Source organism: Lineus longissimus, chromosome 3, assembly GCF_910592395.1.
Source record: "Lineus longissimus chromosome 3, tnLinLong1.2, whole genome shotgun sequence".
Taxonomy (NCBI): domain Eukaryota; kingdom Metazoa; phylum Nemertea; class Pilidiophora; order Heteronemertea; family Lineidae; genus Lineus; species Lineus longissimus.
The window spans coordinates 6,437,412-6,461,691 of NC_088310.1; the positions used below are offsets into that span (position 1 = coordinate 6,437,412).

The 24,280-nt window shown below is 39.9% G+C and overlaps 1 protein-coding gene across 11 annotated transcripts in view; it reads left to right on the forward strand.

Moving 5' to 3' along the window:
- The window catches only part of LOC135485579 (1-phosphatidylinositol 4,5-bisphosphate phosphodiesterase beta-4-like), a 60,959-nt gene that overhangs the window by 18,186 nt on the left and 18,493 nt on the right, over positions 1–24,280 (forward strand). For 10 of the 11 annotated variants that reach the window (XM_064767746.1, XM_064767747.1, XM_064767749.1 and 7 more), the window contains exons 5-19: positions 10,882–11,019; positions 16,650–16,729; positions 17,062–17,115; positions 17,560–17,641; positions 17,878–17,978; positions 18,598–18,652; positions 19,103–19,211; positions 19,449–19,659; positions 19,878–19,971; positions 20,210–20,289; positions 20,444–20,528; positions 20,940–21,030; positions 21,230–21,343; positions 22,236–22,280; positions 24,033–24,154. In XM_064767746.1, the coding sequence (XP_064623816.1) occupies positions 10,882–11,019; positions 16,650–16,729; positions 17,062–17,115; positions 17,560–17,641; positions 17,878–17,978; positions 18,598–18,652; positions 19,103–19,211; positions 19,449–19,659; positions 19,878–19,971; positions 20,210–20,289; positions 20,444–20,528; positions 20,940–21,030; positions 21,230–21,343; positions 22,236–22,280; positions 24,033–24,154 (1,461 nt within the window). The remainder of the gene's footprint in view (positions 1–10,881; positions 11,020–16,649; positions 16,730–17,061; positions 17,116–17,559; positions 17,642–17,877; positions 17,979–18,597; positions 18,653–19,102; positions 19,212–19,448; positions 19,660–19,877; positions 19,972–20,209; positions 20,290–20,443; positions 20,529–20,939; positions 21,031–21,229; positions 21,344–22,235; positions 22,281–24,032; positions 24,155–24,280) is intronic. The other variant, XM_064767750.1, reaches the window with a different exon arrangement.

The following is a 24,280-nucleotide window of genomic DNA, read 5'->3' on the forward strand; positions in this document are numbered from 1 at the left end:
GTGTCATATTGATAGTGTCTGCAGTATCTACTGCTAATTTTCATCAGTTGGAGTTAAACCTCACCCACTGTTCCCTTTAGTTATGTTTTTCTGTAGCTCCACTGGTCTTGTGATTGATTGTTACATGTTGTGAAAACTATCATTTGATTTAAAATATGAAAATAAGTAATGTTTAGAAGGCTCAAAACTAGACAACAAGCATGACATCAACATTCCATGCCCTTACCATCATGCTGCTTTAACTAGAAATTCCCGATGCCATCAGTTATTTATGATAGTCATTAAGATATTTCGCCGAGATAGTTCTTTATGTGCAAGATCATGTCCGCCCTTACCGGGTAAAATGATAATAGGCTTAAGTAACGGTGCAATGTTTAGCATGCGTGATGCTAACGATGTTTGGGAAGCTAGTTGTAATAGCAAAAAATGACATTGCTGAAACAAGAACTGGACCTGAATAACATTTGCTTTTTGTAGCCCTCATTATTCTTAAAGGAAGGTGGATTTAGTACTTTCTGTTCCATTAGCAAACGCTTTTTCTGAGAAAGTGATTTTTTTTCCAGTTTTGCTTGAACACTTAAAATAGAGAGGAAACAGGTTAGTGAACTCGTGATGAGAAAGTTGTTAACATCATCCGAATGTACCCGACTGTCTCACTTACGTAGTTCTCCCATTATAGACTGCTTTGACACATTTTCTTTCACTAGTGATTTCTTCAAGCTCTTTAAGAAATAGGAGTGGCACACTTCATCAACTATTAATAAGGTGTCTTTCAATTGCAAACACCCCGATACTATCTTGGCACTAGCGATGACATTGCATCACCAGTAGGGAAGGAGGGAGTGTCCTCGTTGATGAAAGGGGTAAAAAATACAAATTGAATTCTAAGTTCAAGTGATGTCCACATGATTTGTTGTGAATCAAACTCCTGAGTGCGGGCGATCTTTACAATTCACAGAATCCGGCGAGGCCTGCAAAGATTGACTTTCAAAAATATTTACTGAACAAAATTTTCCATTCTTCTTTTTTCAGGTATGTTGAAATTAGCATGAGGGTTGCCTCAGCGGTGAGCTTAAGTTATGCGATAAACTGGTATCTGCTCATTTTCAATTGGTGATCGACTAAATATCGTGTTGCTGCCAGAATCAGATTGAAAATTCCGCAAAAATACAATTCTCGTGAAAATCTGCCAGCTTACAGTATCTCATTATTGTAACGTAAGAATATAAAGGAATATGACAAAATCACATGAGAAAACCATCTGCACTTGACAAATGTCTTAAGGAGCACTAGTTGTGTGAACTAGATGACACAGGGCTATAGGACATCTAATTAGTAGAAAGTTACAGCACGCCAACTCCTTATTATTTACTAATCAAGGCACCTGAGCTTGACAGTTCACGTCACGCGATCAAACCTTTTTTATTGGGTGCCTTTTTTTTTACCTCTCTCACAAGATATATGGATATGAGCAAGAATTGATGAAGTCTTTATTGATTCTCGATAGAGAAGATGTTTGTATGTTGTTTTTTTCCAGGTCTGTAGAGATGTAATCTGCTGCATAAATTGAAAATGTGTTAAAACTTTCAAATTAGAAGACTAACTTGGGTGTCTCCATTTTCACCTACGCTCACAGCATATATGTCTATAAGCAACAATTTACGAAGTCTTTATTGATTCTTGATTGAGAATATATTTGCATGTTTTTGTTTTTTTCAGGTGTATGAAAATATCATCTTCTGCTAATTTTGACGATGTGTTGAAAATTTCAAATCACATGACTGCCTCATCTCATCGACGGAGAAGAAATTGCCAATATGGAGCCAGCTTCAAAGCTCGTAATTTGCTAGAAAAAGCATTTTTCTGGGGAAGGGAATTAATTTGTTAAGAAAAAAGTGAACATCTTTGTTACTGGGTCTGTTCAGATCCTCGTACATGTCATTTTTTCTTCATTAATTGAATTTCATGACAGAATGTCGTAGTTGTCTGCCATTTTGCTGCTCATCTGCTTCCTATCGCTGCCTTGTAATGAGCCAATGTTTCTGCCTCTAGACAACTTGAAAGCCGCGTTTTAAAAGGTACATTTCAGTTTAGTGCAAATGGCAATCTTGAGTAATTTATACTTCGGTGCAACGTTTCTCATTTAGAAGTCAATTAGCGAGTCTATGGTGTAATGAACGTTACTTGATGACAGGTTTGCATGTTGTGGACGATTAGCTTCCCCTAGAGATTCGATAAGGACGTCCTCGGAGAATGTCCCTTTGGGGTCATCACCATTTTCAAGGTTATTTTGATGTTTCTGGTCAATGCAGGGTTTGAATAGCTACAAAACAACAGAGATTTTCAATTGACATTCACACTTATCTTAAGTTAGTTGGTCTTTGGGTCATAATGTTGTTTTTGGTGTTCAATCTTCTCCATAAAGTCAACTTCGCTGAGGAGTGCATGATGAAATTGGGTCTGAGATCCCCAGCCTGTCTTGACTGAGTTCTTATCCTTCACAACGTATAGGAATGTCTCCACTGTTGACCTTGCAGGTTTATTCAGGTGATGATGGTCAGTTACACCACATGCCGTGACTTTTTCCGTCCTCATGTGCAACAGGTGAACATCATTCTGGATATTCATGCACCTGTACCAACTGCGTCCTCATATGCAATAGGTGAACTCATCTTGATATTGATGCACCTGTACCAACTAGGTCCTCATGTGCAACAGGTGAACATCATTCTTGATATTCATGCACCTGTACCAACTAGGTCCTCATGTGCAACAGGTGAACATCATTCTTGATATTCACGCACCTGTACCAACTTGGTCCTCATATGTAACTGGTGAAAGGCGTATTGATTTCCATTTGTGACTTTAATGATGACTTATTTCTTCTTTGTCTAATTTTAATAGACCATGTTACTGATTTAACATTTTTACACACTATCATTCTATTTCATATGTTCTAGAAAAATCTGAAAAATTCTATTCTGTGCTCCTCTCCAAAGGTAGGCTATCAATAAACATTAGGCCAGGAAATTTGCTCTGGAATCGCCAATTTGGTTACTATAGCAACATATGGAAATGGAAGTGGTGGCAATAATGGCAACCATAAGCCCTGCATGGTGGGGGTGGAACGTGCAGGTTTGTCTTAACGACACCTTGTGTTTGGAATGTAACCCTCTCTATAACCTGACAAGTTCAGCTCTCTTCCTTGAGAAAGGTTGGACATGACCAAAGTTTGAGTAGAATCAATAGGTTATTTAAGTTTAGTTGTTTTTTGCCTTGTCCTAGCAGTTTCGTGTTTTGATGTCAACAAGGCTCCAGTCTCAGATCCTAACTTCTTTCTCATGTTTTCAAGCAGTTTTCTTTTATTGTCACCCTATTTAACACACAGCAATGTTTAAATTGTCTTCTCTTACCAATAGAAGGACAGTAAAGTTTGGAGCAGATGGAGGCAATCTTATATTGATATAGAAAGCTAATATGATTCATTGACTCAGTGGCATGGTGTCTTCTAAGTCTAAGATGTTGCCATGTCATTGAACAAAACCTTTGTTTTTCTGATAAAAGGGTTCTAAAAACCTCTCCATCATCATCTTGCGACGCTTACCCCTCCGTCTGCTCCCAGTTTAATGTTCATCTCTTCTTTTACCTTTGTGACACACGAGAAGGTTTTAATTCAACAAGGGATCTGATCAAAGCACTCACGCTAAGTGGTTTTAGTATTGATGCATTGAGAGTCCATTTTAAGTGGTGAGTGAAGGACACTGCTTGAGCACATATCTGATGTACTGTGGGGACAAGGCAGCACTTAGCCATAATGGTCAGAGGCTGAGAGGTAGAAACAATGGTACACAGGGTAAATGAAAGAGGATTCTGTGAACTTTTCCTGTGGTTAGTCTCTGAGGTACCAGAGGATGGCTTCATACAGTTTGTCTATTGCCCAGTTGAGAGTGTATATAGTGACAGTACACTAGGTAATTTGGCACTTCCCCGCAACGTATGAAGATAGCCACATACCAAGTCAGTGCAAAGGGATAGACAGATTGTGATCAGCCTTGGTGAGGCATTAATTTTCACTTAGCCTACAGTAAAGTATATATGCTGGAAGATTGACAACGTTTAGTCAAATCTGCCATCCCTAGCAGGAAACGTAGCTGTTCCAGCAATGTTTAATCTGTTCCAGCCACTGTATGGTTGGTAAGCCTCAGATTGAACCGCAACCTGGTTTCTCATAAACCAGCCAATGAAGGTATGAAAGGGTATGCCAATATCAAGATCTTGTGTGTACTATACAAAGTGGTTAATGTTATGCTAGCTGAAATCTGTGAACCTGACCAAGTGCAAGCACATTCCAAACACATCTGACTCCGCTAGCTGTGGTAGATTATTAGGCTATTCGATCAGGGCGAGGGTACTGTACATCAATTATAGTAAGAAAGGTGAATAAACATTCCACCAAGTAGGTTAGCGGTACGCCTACAACCTGTGCTACTGGGCTTGATCAGTCTACCACAACAACAGCTTCCTGGTACCTGCAATCTTCACATTTCACTGAATTTCAAGGCCATACCTTTACTGCTTCTGACATACATTTTGAAATAAGCTTACAGCTCGACCATTTTACAGCGACAGACCGGTCTTCGGTCCAGAGTGTTGTGGCGCATGCTGAGATGGGTGCTGTACCGGTCAGATGATACCTTGGTGTACAATGATGCATTACAAAATGCATAGGGAACTTCTAAAGGCAAGGCAGGCCCAGGTTGTAGGCATGCAATGGAAAGCAGCTTCATTAGGATCTTCTGATCTTTCCCCAATACCCTTGCTGCTTGTGTGATCTGGCTGTTCTGTTATCCAGCAGACAACACCATGCAAGATGTTTTACGGTTGATGAAGACCTTTCTGGTTGTTACCGTATGACCATTCAGACTTTTACTGACACCCTTGCTCATGCAGAGTTTCTTCCTGATTGTCAATTGTCAGTTGTCCCCATTGAGTCTGGCGGCAACGCCCTTGCTACAATCCATGACTTCTCGTTTTACGCAGCATTGATGAATCTGTCGATCAGTAGTGATTAGTCTTTATAAATAATTATCGTGATGGTTTCCTCAAAGCGACTTTGCACAAAAGAGTTGTTGGCATACCTGTTGCACCAATAAATGTTTCCAGATAACAGATTGCATTGTCAGTGTTACATGATTTGTATTTCTATATTATAAAATTCATTGATTTTTTGTTTGGGTGACGAATCCACTTTCGTCCCTTTTGAGATGGGGTTGTCTGTATATTCTGTTTTGACAACCTCTTTCTTCTCATAGATACTAGAATTCAGATTCACTTGTGAGGGAATCCATACATTGCTTTAAATGGTGACTGTCTTCCTCAAAATTCAACCAAATTACTGAAACTCTATAATACTCAATTGAATTTTTCATGCGCCATCTGATCAGTAACCCAATTTGCACGCCGTCTCTGATCTCGGTGACCTGATCGATGTTTCCGTTCTATTCCGCTGTGGAGCACGTCACCATTATTGATCTGAGTTGATGACAAAGGGTAGCTATAACGTCAAGCATCTATAGATTAACTGAGAAAGGGCCAATAGTCTGCAGCTCACAGGAAACAGATTTGATGATGAGAGTTGGGTGCTTCTTGTGCATGCTGTGCGACCCCAACATCGATACGGATATACTCGATTGGGTCAATTGAAAATAGATTGACAGTCAAGCAGCGTGGTGCAACTGCTTTGTTCCCTTGACAATATTTTTTAAAAGCTGACTTATTTGATTGTGATGATTTGTAGAGACCAATAGCTAGAGCTGTTCTCAAAGCCAAAAAGCTATTTTCTCCAGCAGCAGGCCAGCGATAGCTTTCAGTTGTCATATTTATTACCACTAGAAGATGATTGGTGGTTGTATTGGAAATGTCAATGTCACTGCTCCAGAATCATATGTGGGGAAGTTAGTCTTGAAATCTCGATAAGTTTTTGGGATGTGATGACCAAAAGATATCAAATTTATTTCTGCAATTAGCAATTTCAAGATTTACTAGAAAACAATGCTTATTGAACACATTGCACTATCATTATCAAATGTATTATAAACCCACCTGCATCCAAACAAATGTGTGTAGCAACTGCACCCCTCTTCTAATAAGGGAAGTCATTGTCCTGAAAGGCTTACACCTGACATCCAGGTATAGGCAACTGCATGATAATGTCAATGTCCTCGTAGCAGGATGGAATATGGTACAGTGTGTTAAAAAATAGTCTTGTTACTTTTAAAATTGAATAACGTTTTGAAAATTTTCTGAAACTGTTTCTTGCTATCAAAAAGAATATTGATAGGATTTTATGTGATGTAATCTCAAAAAAATATTTGGCCATTAACCCACAATGAGCCATTCAAATGACAGCCTCTTGAAACTTACCTCATTTGACCAACCATAAAAACCTTATTCAAATTTAAAAGTTGCACGATTATTTTTTACACCCTGTATATTAACCACAGATAACTGCGTCACCACCATGAATAAGCAATAGCATTTCTGTGCTAAACAAGTGGTGTCATTGTCCTCCACTGGTACAGAGTAGGGTATCAGTACCGTAACTAATGCCGTTAGTTGAATGACTGCCGGAGAAGGTGCATCAGCCATGATATTCGAAGTATCTAATCAGTTGCTTGCTAATGGCTTCCCTAAGGTAGTAAACTGGGTTCCTTAGTGAGTGCTTGGCTTGTGATATATTATCATGGTGACAGGTGTAGTAGTCTTTGCTATTGATTCTGAGGAAGAAAATGGCAACAGGCTGTGTACGTTGTCTTTGCGATATTTGATTGAAACTGCACTCAGCGCCATATTTTCATGACGGAAAGTGAAGTGTGAAATGATGTAGCTATCTATTTTGTTGACTAAGTAATTTTTCCCCCCAAGTAGACAGCATATCATCCTCTCTGCTTTGAAAACACTGCATTAGCATGACCCTTTTGTCTGCAATTTCTTAAGAATAAATCCTTGCTGCATAAATTGATTGTGTTTCGTAGCTGTTTTGATGAAAGTAAATATTTGTAAATATGTTGTATTGTAAACATTTGCATAAACTTACTAATCCTTCCTTGCCTCTGGCAGCTGAACTCTCAACAAATCAGATTTCTGCTTTTTCAAACAGCCTTGTACATTTTCATATATCGTCACAAACTTTCATTGTCAATTGCATCAATAATTGCCCTCAGCAGTTCCCGACATGACGACAATAACATCACGCATTGCGTTGGTGGTAAAATGTTTTTGCTTTGCGTGTGATTGATATCAAAGGCATAATCTGTAATATTTTATAGGGACTGCATTTATTTAGCTGTAAACATTTGCTCAAGATGGAATCTGGATTTTGCGTTGTGGTGTGGATGTGCCTCTTTGTATCCTAAGTTGCACTGTTGTGCCCCTGGTGGTTCTGTCATTGCATGGTGTCACAGCTAAATTGTTTTATTTGTGAACCATGGCATGGTGTGATGATTCTCGAAATCAAGTGAAGCCAACCCAAGTCTATAGCTGGAGAGAAAAGCAACCACAAAGTACTTCAGTATCACTAGTGTTTGTTGTAATAACAAAGCAATGTTTTCCTTATCTTGTTCATACAAGAGGGGCTATAGAAACCTTACAAGAGTGTCATGTTAACTATGATGAATTCTTGTGGTTTCGGTGTCAAATTGCCGTGGTGGGTGGAGATTGCACCCTTTGATTGAAAGGTTTTTCATATAAGTGTCAAATGCTTTTTCGTGTTCGGAATGGAAAGTGTCCATTTATGGCAGACCGGAAAGTTTGACCGTTATCAACAAAACTGATGTCTGCGCTGAGAGAACACAAAACAACTAGGTGATATGCGCAATGTTGAGCAAAAATATCTATCAGGTTAATTGTACTGAGTCAAACCGTATTGACAGATAACTTGTAGTCACATTTTATATTTGCTGAAGCTCAAGTGAGCCAGTCTGGCAGAAGGGAGAGAATGTAGAATATGTACCCAAAGATGACAGCTGCGGCTGGGGACCTGCTGGTGACAGTGTGAGAGAACACAAAACAAATAGGTGATTTGCGCAATGTTGAGCAAAAATATCAATCGGGTTAATTGTACCGAGTCAGACATATTGACAGATTACCTCACATTGTTGTAGTCAGTCACATATTGTTTATGCTGAAGCTCAAGTGAGCCAGTCCGGTAGGAGGGGAGAATGTATGATATGTACCCAGGGATGACAGCTGCTGCTGGGGACCTGCTGGTGACAGCATCTGTCACTGTTGGGACTGAAATGACATTGGTGAACTGATAAAGTGTTTATTCTGAACATTAATGATCTGCATGATGTATGAGATGTGAATGATGATCGTGGTTTATTGTGGTCATAAGAGTCATAGTCGAAACAACATGCTAGCGCTAGCTTACTTCTGTTTGATCCTGTTTCAGTCATGCAATATTACTCGTGTTGTTGGCTCATCTGTTGAATACCTCTCAAACTTTTAAGCAAGGGAAGGCAGAGATTCAAGCCGAGACTTGCTGAAATCAACAGTCTCAACTGACATCTTTGGTGTGGCTTAGGCCGAGTCTAGTTGTTACTCATCCCAAATTTCCGTCTAAGCCTCTTCTTCATAGTCGGTGAAGAGCGTGCGTATTCTACTTGGTTTCCTTGGGCTTTGAGCCTGACGCCTACAGCATTAGATTAGCTGGGTTGTTCTTCTTATAGGGTTCTTTTGAGACTAGCATTGGCAGGTTGTCATTTATCGGGGAGAAAGTTGCTGCCTTTTAGTTGGCTTCTTTGGACATGAATCTCTACAAGAAATGAACTGTTTACCTACAATATCAGCCAAGCTTGATTGTTGTTGAGACATTGGTTGAGATGTTAAGGACGTGCATGTACTCGCAGTTCCCTTCTCAGACTCTGAGCCTTACTCCCACCTCTCCAGATTAGCAAGATTGCCATCGAGATAAGGTCCTTTGATATATTGTCATTCATCTCAAGTGACTGTAGTTGGCTTCTTCGAGCACAGTATTGTTTTCTAACATCGACACATTAGTGAGAGATTCTGTTCCTCAAAAACCAGGTTAACACTACCATTGACATATTGTCATTCATGTGGAGCTACAAAGCTCCTGTGGTTGGCTTCTTTGTTTGGGCAATGAATCCTTTGCCAACATATCAACGATGGCTGCCTTGAATCAACTCAATGGAGACCACACTGCTGAAAGCAATCCGTAATTGGGATTGACGCCCTGCTGCTTGCGTCTGAGTTTCTGGAAGCAATTTTGGGTGCAGGGACTTTTATGTCTCACCAAGACCTCTCTGGTGGAGCTGTAATTTTGGCCAAACCTTCGGCAAAGTGGCTCGGCTTTGGTCCACGATTGTATGACTGTAGTTTGGCTGTTTTGTTGCTGATCTTATCAGTAAACATAAAGAATATTGACATCATAATTGCCTTGTTAAAAAAACTGCATAAAGTTGATACGGGCATAACATGATTGTGCACTTTGCTATCGATTGGCGTGTCTTATAGGAATATCAACTCTCTTGGGCATAGAATCGCACACTCTCAACTTGTCACCAGAATAATAACGCATTAATCTACATAACATTCATTCCCAGACATTCTAAAGATCACTTTCATAAGGAATCATAAATCTATTTGTGTATGTCTATACTCCAAGGCAGTTCGTAATTCACACAGAACACAAGATTTGTCAGCCCATTATTTTTGTTAAGCGCTCTGCAAATAAAAAATTCTGAATTTCTGAGTCTCAAGCTTTTACTACTGGGTGACTACTACTTTAGTTTCTTGTATTGATATTATACTTTTGGTATGTGATACAATGCATACCTTATTCTATCTCCAAGACGTTGGCATGGTGACAAGCTTATTTTACTTTCGACAGAACATTTTATATTCTGCTATCTGTTCAGTGAAGAGTTGCTCAACCTCTCTCTTGCATTACATTACCGAGTGGCCCGTGACATAAAATACTGGCTTCACCAGTGGCCACCTATTGGGAACTCTAGGATATGACGACAACCATCCCCTGAAATGTCACACTATCGTGTTTCATTCTAATCTATAGCCAAGTCACGCACCAGAGATGAGGTGCAATTGCGATGTTCTATTTGAAACAAGGGAAGCTAATATTGCCTCTGCTAACTGCCAATGTTGCCACCTCTGACTTAGATACCGGCACGAGATTGCGTTGGGGACCATCTCAGGACTAAAACCCCCTCATAATTTGTCATGCGTTGTTTTGCTTTCATGGCTTCAATCCAACTTGCATGCTCAGATCCAATTAAATTTCTGAATTTTGTTCAGAAAGTTATTTGTCATGAACAGATGAATATATTTACTTGTCATAAAGATATTTACGACTGAAATATACTGGCAGATGGTAAAATTGATTGATTTTTGATGATATCTCTAATCTTCCGGGTTGGATGGGAGGTGGTAAATATGTGTACACCAGCTGGCGTCATTTTGAATGGAATGTGCTTGCTCCATAAAAGAGAAAATGTTCTAAATTGAAATCGTTCTGAGTGCACTTTATCATATTTTGAACTAATTAATAATAACTTCTTACCCCTTTTCTTCCCAACAGCTTATTCATTGATGAAAATACCTTTGAAGTTGATGGATGCAGTTAAAGTTCCTCTGCTTCTATAGTAGGTTTTCGGGCAATGATATTTTAGGCTGTGGAAATAATTAAAGTGTTTCAGTCATCCCTTTATATCCCTTAAATCCTGCTCTACTTATTAAGCCATGAAGATTTGTAAAAATGGTGGAAACGTTGTTTTCCCACGGTCAATATGACCAATGAAGCATTTCAGTGAGATAAATTTCCATCATTTCTTGTATTTGCAGGACCCCAAGTTAATCCAAGAGCTTGAACCGCGGGGTGTTGGCACATTGGACACCCGGACTGTCACAGTGTGTACTGGATTAGATTTAGTCAACATCACATATACCAGGTTTATCGCTCAAGACGCAGAAACTGCTAAGGTAAGAAAATTGTTTGTTTCATTTTTTCAAATGATCTTGTGGTGATATGTTCTGCATACATGTCGTGTTGACGACCTCACATCATGATTAGAAATTCATTTGGAAATGAACCACCGAGCCTCCTTTTTGCCTCCTGGCAAGAATGCTACATGATTCTTTCTTGTTAGAATTGTCTTATCGCAGTGTTTCCTGCGTAATTACGGTGCTTCTCGATTAGAACTCGTCGTCGACATCAAAGCTAAGGCGGAGCTAATTTCCATTAGCAGTTCTCAGGTCAGATTCTTGAATGTCAAAGATGGCCGCAAATTCTGCGCGAACTTATGGTTGCTTTTTATCCAGCAGATCTCATTTGGTAATATCGGGGGAAATCGTGACATAGCGTGCGACGGCTTTGTTAGTAGGTGGACGAAGTGTCTGGAGGTTGGTTTGAGGCGATGTTCTTGAATGCCTGGGATTTTCGAAGAATGCCAAAGTTAATCTGTGGTCTTTCTTGAGGTTTTTTCCAGCTTTGGCTTTCTTGTTGCATTCTGAGGCGGAATTGTGACACAATATACAAATGCTTTGTTGATAAACTGGTGCGGTTGTGAACTGACTGCCTACTTTCTTGTCAAAGATGACTTTTCATTGATGTTTTCTGGCGATTTTTCCCACGTAGCATTCTTGGTGCTGATAGGAAATTGTAATGCAATGTGATATGTGAGGCTGTGTTAATGAGGTGATGTCGTTCAACAACTTGACGCTTTTAGGTTTGATAGCTAGTGCAAAAAAGTGATCATAGTGGAAAGTCATTGGTACCAAGAATCATTGTTTACTAAATAAGTTCATTAGCTTGGTTATCGATAATGTTTAAGAGTTATTGCATCACATGGAGAAGATTTTTACCTTGAGTAGATATTCCATCTTGCCCATATTGATTTTGTCAGTACTACAGCTATCCCAGGTTGCCTGATGATGCAGCTGCCTCTCTATGGTTTCGGGGGCAAAATTTCTTTCACCGCATGCAATAGTTCTCTTTGGTGAAGCCAACTGAGTGATTATACCCTTATCATACCATTCTTATGTGTCAACAGATTTGGTCACCATGGCTACTAAAGTGATCAATGTCAAATAACGTATGACATGACAGTGTTCGTATGTTCGAAAGGCGTGGGTTAGCCTGTTCTTGTCCAATTACGACCATAAAGAAAACTGAGAATCGATTTGGCAACAGTAGAGAAAAGGATTAAAGATACTTGGCCTGCCCAGTATATTTATTGATCACGCCATATTGTTGATACCCCTTGGCATCCTCGTGTCAAAAAGTGTTAAAGATATATAGACATACAAGTAGATTCCTGCTTCTAACCCAAGGATCAGTTCTTTTGCAGTCCTGAAATTAGAAGGGGTTAAAATACCTTTAAACAGATCCTTCATTCTACCAGTCAGCCTTGTAGACAAGCATTGATCGCTCCACGTTGTTGCCCCTCTTCATCCTTGCGGCTTGGCTTCCATTAGCTTGACTCGATATGCCTGTCCCCGGAGGCCAGCGCCTCGATTCCTGTTTTTCTATGTGAGCTGTGCTCTCTTTGCCTAGCGCTACGAACCCATTGCTACCATTGGATATAATGGATCTCTGGGATTTGTGGCTGATGACATTACGCCAATTTCGGTGCTGACAGAGAAGAAGGCACTTTTCCAATTATTTTTGGTAGCGTTTTGTCTTCATGAGAAAACATTTGCTATTGTAAGACAATTTGTTTGGAGTCGGTTAGGATATTAACAGTGGTAAAAACAACAAACCTCTCTAATATGGACATCATGGAAGTGGAAAATGCTGTCCTGATTAAGGCAAGATTGCTGATTACAGAGGTCAGATTGGGCTGTCAGAGCGGAGTAGCAGTTGGCTGCTGTTTGAAATTAACATCCCCGCCTGTCACATCTGAGGTTGTGAGTTTGACTCCTGCATGGTCAGAGCAGGTTTTCATGTGATGAAGAGGGTGTCTCTCGCTGACAATGAAGGTTTCCTCCTGGGTATCCAGTTTCCTCCCACATTACATTTGAAATTGCCCATTATTGTTTTCGGAAACAGTTTAAGGACAGGACACGGAAGACTCAGTTCTTATCAGAAAGAGTCAGGTGCACGAAATAGAATGGTCACAAATTCTGTGGAAATATCTTCTCAGAACTTTATGATATGACCAATATTTTCCCTAAGAAATGAATGAGTATCACATTCATCGTGGGCAGCTTTTGCAAAATGTCTTGTTAGGCTCACGTTACGGAATTATTGTTCTCAAAGTAGGGGTAACGGGTCCGATAAGCCAATAAGTTACCCGGTTTGGTCAACGTTGCCATGGAAATATGGCCGCGGTTGTGTCATATTATCCTCACCGCTAATAATAAGACTAAGCTGAAAATAATGTGATCAAATGCTTACGCGGTGTATGCTATAATGTTAGCTTGGGGCGCATGTTGCTGATATCCTAGATTTGCATTACCTGCTGACGCTAGATGTTACTTATTAAAATGGCTGTACCTTTCCTGTTGTTCCTTTCTGACATAAATTAGACATCTGAATTCTTGTGAATGCATCTGAATGCATCTAAATTCTTCACACCTCTTCAGCCAAATCCTACTTCTCGCTTATCATCTAGAGATTTTCTCTCTTTCCTGATACCGGTAGTTGTTTTTTGGGGGCAGTCCTGGCATGCCAGGCAAGACCTATCACCTGACTGACCTTTCGCTTCAGGCCACAGTGACCGATGTAATACCTTCATGTTTTTAAATGCCAACCTGAGACTGAGTAATTTCCTGTATGATTTGTGATACCATCTGCTAGAGCTCGTGCTTGCTTAGGGCGGCCACAGCTCGTCTTGTTCAATGGCCGCGATATAGTTAGCTGAGGGTTATCTCGTTGCCAATATTGGCTTTACAGCATACCAATTCGGCTTATGGCACCCCTGACAATTAGGTAAATGTAAGATCTAATGTTGTGTGGAAGATAAATGAAATCTGTCTGGTCTTTGAATGGAGTTAGGTGGAGATGGAAAGTTTACTCATGTGAGTGTGATTTTGGGAACGGTATGCCTAATGTCCGAGACGTTCAAGAAATCCATGGGTTAACATGGTCAGCGTAATCCTCACATGTGATATGGCGAGTTGAAAACGAATATGTTACTTCCAGAACAATGTGCGTGTTCACAGAGATATTTTGGTAGGTTCATTGCATGGAACAGGATGATCAAATTTTGATATGACGTTTGTTATGGGATCCCATTTTCTATAAACATGTGGTATGGGATTTCAGAGTGACATGGTGCTGCCTTTGAAAAGGTGCAGATATTTGAAAATAGGACTTTCTGGCACTGTCTGATGTTGCTGGCCTGAAAATCTGTGACTTATAATGCCAGGCCTCCTTCCTCTGATGGGCTATTAGCTGTGATCATTCTCAAGCAATAACTGATATGCTAGTCCATGAGATCCCCAAACCAAACATACACCAAACTTAGGGGGTGGGGTGCAAAATGGTCGTACATTGACTACTGATATCAGACTCTTCACATAAAAGATGCATCTAAGTATAGCGCTGCTTATGTCAGTTTCACAATGCGTATGTCTTCTTTTAGCGTCATCTCGCACTTGAATGGATTATAGTCAAGGCGCAAACAGACATGTCTGAGACAGGGCTTTCTGCTAATTCCTTGCTTGTCATTAATGATTTAGACTTGCTCAATCATTCATCTCTCTGATATCCTTTAATTGAATAGCAGTAGCGCTATACTCCAATTTATTTTCCCATTGTTTAGCTTTGTACTAAATTGAAGAAGGATCGGGGTTAACTCTGACAATTACCTTTTACCCTCACTTTTGATTATACTGTAATATTGTTAACCAAATTTACCATCCTGCTTTTAATAGCTATCTGCCTTTGGAGTTTGGGTATTGGCAAAGTTTTTATGTTACATGATACTCGGCCCAGATTTATCGCAAATAGGTGTCTCTTCTTCTTCAAAGAATGTCAGTATCATTAGTGCTTGTTTGAGGAATGTCTTGATCACCAATTGGACCACCAGTGTCTGCCAACAGTCCCTCACAGTCTATGAAATCTCACGCCTCTTTAACTTAAATTAATAATTTACCACAATTTCACTCAAGGAACTTTTGTTTGAATCGAGTAATTCACCTGAACAAAATGTCCCCCTTCAGAATGGCAAATGATGCCAAGCATTTAAGTTGTTCTACGTCTATGCCATCATCATTTAAGTCCTGTTACCATGGTGACTATGGAGGTATCTAAATCGTTGACAGCGATACTCTGTTACTCGACATTCTCAAGGTGAGATAGAAACAATAACATTTTTTGATGAAATTTGCGGTAAATTTGTAAAGTCTATTTATGAGATAATCATTTCAATGAATGATTAAATATTGAACTGATCTGTAAAATCTGTTGTATTCTGATAACATTCTAATAGTGATGAATAATGACGTGACTTGTGTAATGCTAAATCCCAAACACTTGAAACTCTGCACATTATTTCCCTCAGGGATTGGTCTTTACATTCATGATCTAAGTTCCAATATCTGGGAGTATTTACAGGTCCGAGTTGCAGCTGTCTGGAAAACAACCCTCAAACACTTTTAAAAAAAAATCTATTCTTGTTGTCAGAGAGGATGCGATTTCCGATGTGGACACTGCTGTGACTTTAGGAAAGTTCCCCACGCCCGTCATTCACAGACCCCTTAACTGTTTGGCGATCCACTTGTTAATATCAAATGACTTATTTTCAATATCCTGGAAAGGAATACCTCAGCATTCCTTAAGATATAATTGGTTATTAATCTCATTAATTATCAGTCTGATGATTAATTAGTGACTGATTAAATTGGTGCGGGATGAAATATATTCTGCTGCTTGCCTCTGATCAATCATGGTGCATTGATTGTTAAGCCAGTAGCCGATAGTGGCAGACAACATTTTCAGCCAGTGCATCAGTTCCTTGCTGCTACTGTTAACGTTAACTTTATTGTTACTGATGATAACATCAAATACTAAAGCATTCTTCTATCAAGGGGATCCAGGAGTTCGGCAAATTTTGTCTTTACCATTGTGGCATCTAAAAGAGTGATTGCTGAACAACATAGACAAGGATAAAAGCCTTTAAATCACACGATGTGCAGCATGTCAAAGTCATCAGAAATCTTTGTAGTTTTGCTCTCCAATCTGGCTGCGTTGTCCTACAGAATTGTTACCCAGATACTTAAAAAGCCCTAGTAGTTGAGAGTGGCATCTGGAACTACTTGGTACACTTTCCTCTTTCCCAGTTAGCTGTTCTTGCTGAAAGTGCTCTGTGAAGTCATCTTCTGGCAATAAGCCTGGTATTGCTTATTGAATAATTGAGGCTATTGCAGTAGGAATTGCCCAGTGGTCTCATAAACTGTCAGAATCTTGATTGATCGGCTGCTGGTTTCTACCAGTTTATTGGATCCACCAGATAACTGCAGTAGAAATCACAGGATGGCCAGGGGAACTGGGGAGTTGACATACCACGGCGCATTACTGTAAACCACCACACTTTTGCACTTTTTTGTCTGTCATACTTATACTTCTCCATCGAACTTGATGACAATTTGACCTTTTCTCATTTCAGCAATGGATAGAAGGTCTGCGGAAGATCACGCACAATTTCAAGGCCAACAATGTCTGTCCAATGACGCAGTTGTCAAAACAGTAAGTTGTTCGGCCAGTTATTTTGCCACCATTGCAGGGAGATGTAATCTCTGATCTCTTGTGTACCTGGGAGGTGCAAAAAGTTTCCTTCGCCAGGAGGAATGAAGTGTTTTTCTACTACTGAGTATCTTGGAGTTGTAAGGAAATTGGAAAAATGTCGAACACTTTCAGAAGAATGGTTCACTGATAAAACAGGAGAAGAACAAGCATATTGAAGGGATAATCTGTCGTGTCCTTGAAGGCAGTTTTGAGAGAAAACTGAGGAGCATGACGATAATATTTTTGACCTTTTCACACTGCTGTTGCTTCATCGATTGTCTATCCCATTTCAGTTGGATGAAGCTGTGTTATGCGGTGAATCCAAATGCAAAAATTCCAGTACGAAGGTGAGTGGAATGGAGATGTTTTCTGATACCCGAGCAAGGGACAGATCTTAACAATAAGTCTTCATCTCTCCTTTGGAGAATTACACAAAGCATATCAAAGAAGTGAGAGACTAGAAACTAGAAGCACGTGTTATAACAATTAGAGCGAGACACCTTAAGATACTTCGGAACATGAACAAGGGGCCACCACCATAACTCCTGCTAACTCACTTCTATAGTTAAAGAAGAAAAAAATGTTGCATTAGGCCCATGTCCAGGCAGGCTGGGGGTAGATTGGAGCCCAAATGAGTAACTGGGAAGTTTCATATCAGCTGTAGTACACAGGGAAGTGAGATGAACAGGGGGTCTCAATCAATGACGATGGGATTAATGAACCCAATGTGACTTTACCGTCATAACATGCTGCTGCAAAACGTGACCATGTTCTTCCAACTTGTCTTTCAGTATAACACGGACGTTCGCCTCAGGCAAGACAGAAAAGATGGTCATGCAGTGTTTACGAGATCTGGGCTTTCCTAGCGGAAAGGTAGGCGGAATTGACATACAATTGACGTGAGAATATTAGGGCTTTTGGCTTGCACCATATTGCGGTGACATCGAAGCCAGAGAAATCTTGAGGGTTGACCTCTAAGTCACACCATATGCACCCAATGAACATTGACATTAAATCAAGTGATTTGCAAGGACACTAATGGTCTGAGTTCGTACTAAATTGTTATTTAAACTTTCACAACTTGTCCAATGTCTTTTGTTTTCTTTCAGAACGATGAAATAGAAACTAGTACATTTACATTCGAAAAATTCTACGAACTCTACCATAAAATATGTCCAAGATTAGACATAGAAGATCTATTTAAAGAACTGTGAGTAGAAAATGCTGCTGTTTCTTTATTCTCGACGTATGCAGCTTGAATTTAACCTGTTGAGATTTTATATATCGGTAGATCTAAATACTCTTTAACACTGTTAAGACATAGCCTCTTGGGAATTTCTATTGACCGCAATGAGATGATTTTGAGGTACTTCGATAACCAAACTGTAGCTTTTCTGGGCCCAGTGGTGAAGTCTTTTATCACAAAAGTGATATTCTAGCATTATATCCTAGTCCAGTAGTTGAGTAACATGAACATAAAGCTAACAGCAAGATAGTGAAATCGCTTTTAATGACTGTGCCCATGGTATCTAACTTTTGCCAATTTCCTAATAAACGTGTGCCTCATGATCTCAATTGAAAAACTGTGGCGTATTTCTCTTGCCAATTTCCTAATAACCGTGTGCCTCATGATCTTAATTGAAAAACTCTGTCATATTTCTCTCTAAATCTGACCTTGTGTGACAAAACCAGGCCTGTGTCTCTTGTCCCCCTTTATAAAATTTCACCATCGCTGAGACTGGTTTTGCCGCAATGAGTCACACGAGTGTGCACCTTACTGTAGTTGTAGCTAACAACCTGCTAACATTAGCTTCCATTTCTTTAACCAGGAGTGGGGGCAAGTCATATCTAACTACCAATCAGCTCATAGATTTCTTTAACGAGGTAGGTATTGCAGTTAGATTCAGAAGTTTGGATAAAAATAATACAACTTCGGAAAAGTCTGGTGTGCCAATCAGGCAAGACTGTTTGAGAAACAACTTGATGGGGTGTCGGGAGTGGTGCAATGGAAACGTCAGCCCAGGTCACCTCTAAGTCTGAGGTCCCAGGCTTGATTTCCGGTTGGTCCCAGTATACCTTTTGATAGGGAGGGCAACTCTCTTCAAAAGCGTAGGTTTACTCCCGGTTCTGTTTTTCTCCTACTTGACATTATAAATTGCCCAATGTTGTTTATTGAACTAAAGTTGAGCCTCAGCTCTCAAATCGATATGTTTTAGAAACCATTTCTCTTCTGTGAAGGATTTTGGTAATTCAATAAATCATTTTCGTACCTAATCCGTCTCCATTCAGATTTATTTCTCAGCCACATTTCTCAAATTCGATATCTAATTTCAGCGACAGCGAGATCCACGGTTAAATGAGATATTGTTCCCGTTCTGTGATGAAAAAAGAGCGCTACAAATTATAGACACATATGAAATGATAGAGGAATATAAATCAAAAGGTTCGTCTGGTTCAAAGGTTTTATTTTCATTATTGTAACGTAATGGGCAGCTGGAAGCCGCTGTGGTATCGTCGGTCGGACTCTTGACGAGCGGTCAAGAGGTTCCTGGTTCGATCCTCACTTTCGGTGTGAGGCTGTTGGCCGGTCTCTTTGACTCTCACCTCACTTGACCCAGGTGTATGAATGGGTACTGGTCATAAATGCTCAGAATAATTGTTGTATTGTTTGATATTTCAGGATGGTTATCGACAGATGGCTTCTGCCGATACCTCATGAGTGATGAAAACGCGCCTGTCTTCCTCGACAGGCTAGATATCTACCAAGATATGGACCAACCCCTCTCCCACTATTATATCAACTCCTCTCACAATACGTACTTAATCGGGCGACAGTTCGGTGGGAAGTCTTCGGTAGAAATGTACAGACAGGTCTTACTGGCAGGGTGTAGGTGAGTATGGCTAGGGTGTTACTCAAAACAAATTTGAGAATATTTCAAGGAATTGATTTAAGTGTCGTAAGCAGGTATGAAAAAGAGAAGGTGCTTCCATGAACGAGGGGTACCCAAGTGTTTACGTCCATTTCCTGATGTAATTGCCCTAATAAAGATATTTTCCAAAAATAAAGGATAAGAGCAGTTTCTCACTTTCTTCATTTGGTTATTTTCAGGTGTGTAGAATTGGATTGCTGGGATGGCAAAATGGAGGACCAGGAACCGATAATAACCCATGGCAAAGCCATGTGTACAGATATTTTATTTAAAGTAAGTGACAGTTCCATATCCTGTAGACCTGGTCACATGATAAATTCGAACAATTAGGTATTAATATACCTACAACTATTGGTCAAAGGTAGGCATTGTTTTGGCCGAAAGTCTCAGGTCCTTCAAGTTCAACTGTTGGGAGTTTTGAGGGAAGAATTTTGATCCCAGTATGTTGTCAGTGACAGTTCTTTGGTCTTTCAAAACTGTATCGTGTCAATAAAAAATCTTCTATTTTCAGGATGTAATATATGCTATAAGAGATACTGCCTTTGTGACTAGTGATTTTCCTGTGATATTATCTTTTGAAAACCATTGCAGGTAAGTCGTAACTTCTCTGATGTTGTGTGTCTCAACAAAAAGTAATCATTTTTGAGACCAGCAATAGACATCAATAGCGACAGGTCTGTTTCATTCACAATGAATATATCGCTGATCTGTTATCAATTCTGACTGTTTCCGATTCCTGTTTCAGTAAATCGCAACAGTACAAATTAGCCAAATACTGTGAAGAGATCTTTGGTGATTTGCTGCTTACGAAGCCACTTGATACTGTGCCGGTAAGTCGATAAATAGATTCTTCCGCTATCACACTCATAGGACTTTTTGTTTGGTTGCCTCTGTACTGACATCTTATCAGACCATATCTAGTCAGAAAAGTGGATGGAGCTAGAAAATGTCAACTGTATGTATTAACCAACAAAATATCTGTGGCAAACACAATTTTAAGTCTACTGTCAACTGAACATGAGCTAATTTGCCAACTTAAGTGAATTTTGAATATTTCACTATTGACGGTCCAGCTGTGAGAATGGGTTGAGCAGAGTCCACCTACATATGAAAGAGTTGAGGAGAGCTTTGATTTATCATAGTGCCAATGGTAATTGCTTGAAGTAATCCTCCTTTTTCGTCTGTTTTGTCATCAATATCTACTTATCAGTTGACTTGAAACCCTGCCTTCTTCTCTTCAGCTTGAACCAAACGTTCCACTACCGTCACCGAACAATTTACTGCGGAAAATATTGATCAAGAACAAGCGGTTGAAGCCGGAAGTAGAAATCAGTGAGTTATTTGTGAATGGAGATGGTAATAGTGGAATAGGGCTAATAGAGTTTTGGATACTGTATTAAAGCTACCTAACTCTTCAACCTAGTAAAGAAGTGCTGGTCAAAAATAGGGAGTTTCTAGATTTGTCAGTTTTGTACCCAAAGATATTTTCATGAATGTGGCAGCGACTTAGTACTTATTACTTCTATTTCAGAAAATATGGAAATGTTTTTGAAAGGTCTTGAAGTCACCAATGATGATGATGCTGAGATATCAGTTGATACGGACCCTGCAGCGGTTGTGGACGGAGAGGATGGACCACTAAACGGTAAGGGGATTCTGGTGGATCAACGCCTTGGCCGATGACTGTCATGGCTGCCAAATGCCTGTTGAAAATTTTGAGAAATTCTTTCTGACTTTAGGGCTTAATACAGAGTCATTGATTTTCTTTACTAATCTGCCATGTAGATGCAAAAGTAGAATTCGCTTTTGAAGATGGTTTCACCAGGTAGAACCAAAAGGAGTGTTTGTCTAAGTTTTCAGCAGGCAGCAGCTGCACAACTCTTTCACCACAATGCACTTATGAAGTGTGTTTGGTGTCGAATGAAATGGACGTGACTTGTGTGTGTTCAGACTGGAAGTTCATTTGCGCCGAATTTTGTGATCGAGGCGTTTTGAAGAGGCGCAACAAGAGATAGTGACCTTTCATTCTTGGTGTGCTTCTATTCTGTTTAAATTAGCACCGATCGGGTAGTCTGTGAAACTCCTGTGTGTTTACTAAGTTATCGATTGAAGATTATAGTGTGTTCTTGTGTTTGATAACTGAAGCATGCTGAGGAGCATGTCATGCTGTCTTTAAACTGGACTTGTCCCAATGCTGAAGAAGATTTTAATTTAACTTGTCCCAATACTGAAGAAGAACATTTTAATTGAACTTGTCCTAATCTCATTTGATTCTCTGTTTCAAATGGAGATTGATGTGTAGGGCCGTTCTGATAATCGAAATACTAGAGGCCAACATCGATTCTGAGTTGGGTGGAAAAGTTCAGAATTGTTGAAACCTTTTCATGTGACCAGTCATTGGGAAGGTCTTGATGAGCACCTTCTGGTAAAGATCAAATTTGCTATGAGAACAATAACACATTTTCTCGAAATTGCCCCTGTCCGGAGTTCGTTTCTCCTCGGCATGCTTCGCATCACTGTCACCTTTGTTACTTCAGACGACATTTCCCTGCCTCCTGATGATGTGGCATGGAAAATAGATTGTAAGTTTTCTTTCTGGGTCGTCAGTGTTCCCAAGTGAACATATGATTGGTATGTGATGAGTGTCTCCGCGCTACTCTATGCTCTTCTCTCCTTCTCATCTAAGAGTTGTTTGAGAATGCCCCTGCCAAACGATGGTGATTTAGATACAGAAAACCTAATGAAAGTTTCAAGCAGCTCATATGGGAACTGGTACATGATGTGCACTTATAATTATTTTCTTTGAATGGCAGAGGATGATCAAAACAGGCCTGACGTTGACCCTTTGGATTTATTTGGGCAAATATGATAAGTTCAACATGTCGGTCGGAAAAGGCCAAATCTGTTTCACGAGCTTGAGACTCAACACTGCCATCCATTGGGAACACTGTATGATCGAACCAACTTCAAATAATTCATGGGAACCAGTATGCAGTATCTAAGCTTTTAAGATGCCGTATGTTAGTTGTTCTTCTTATGGTGATAAATGGCCGCATACACCTTATATGTAGCTCGTTCCTCTTCTCTTGCATCCTCATCTTAGTCGTATCCAATCTAGTTAACGTTTGTCTAATTTTAGTTATATTGATAGAAGATCACCTTATCTGAGCATCAGCCAAGGGGTAGGAGTGAGACTCACTTAGGCAGTGCCCCGAGAAAACGCTGAGATAAGATTCTTTGAATAGATTCATGGCCTCTGATTATAAGATAGCCGACAAATTTGTTTTCATACTTAGTGGTCATTGATTGCAACACCAAGAACTGCTGTGAAAAAAACAAGGCCCAATGATCAAAAGAGACCCTCTTGTGACACCAAGGACTGTGTGTACCAAATCCTGTGTGCAGTCTCCCTGAGAGTGTAAAGTTGTGCCTTCAATGGACCCACTGTCTTCTAACATTCATCCAGTTGTTGTGCTATGCATGAATCTCCATTATATAAAGACATTATCTGCATGTGAATTACCTAACTTTGAATTACTCTTAAAATTTACTCAATAGATGTACATATTCATTATTTCAACTCAAAAATCATTTCACTCAAAAGTCGTTTTCTTCGATGTGGCCCTTGGCCATGTTTTATTAATTCTGCAAGCATGGTTAAAGCATGTGGGACTTTGTTACAACAAACACTGGAATTTTGGGCTAAACATTCATAAATCAAGACTAAATTGAATAAATTCCCATGAATTATTTGTAATGTGGCGTTCTGCTAGATTATGTGTGGGCTGATTGCTGGTGTTTTGACTGTTTTGCCACCTTCCCTTTTGGTATGAATGAGCACGTGTTACTAGCCCTGTTCTGGGCTCATCCCATGCCAGAATATACCTATATATTGAATGGCCCTTTGTATGCTAATTGATGTATGTCCAATGACTCTACAGTTAAGACAATTTGCCTCACTCCAGATCAGAGGTCCGATTGGTGGAGCTGTGTTGTTGAGACTGATAGAATCTGCGGGTACTTGAACAAAGCATCTTACAAACCAGCAAGTTTTATTGAAGGCGCTGCGATATGATAAAGGGATGGGGTGTCTGCGGGCAAAATGGCATGTCGAAGCAACGTGGGATAAAATCAAACCCATTCAAAATATATTGCACGTCGCAGCAATGATTGATATTTTCTCAGATCTGAAATGGCTCTTGCATTTTTTGTGGCATGTAGTAACTATTGCGTGTTTCTGTGATCAAAATTGCTTAGCTTTAGGAGCAAAATTCAAAAGGTGTTGGGTTAACATTTTTGCGTTTACAATCGATTGATGTGTGCTTCTCTTGCAGATGTGGATCCAACACCTGTATTAAAAGAAGAGGACAATGACGCACACCCTGAAGTCATCTTACCAGAAGAAAATGACGTGGCAAAGAAAATGAGCCTCAAAATTACAGAGACCAAACCTAAGGTAGGTATGTGATGGATGTCCCCGGTTGCTCGTCATTGATTCCTGCAATTTCATGTCGGAAAACGGGTGACATCACCATTGGGAAGAGAGTGGATGTTTGTAATTTAACCCCTGATGGCTGATATT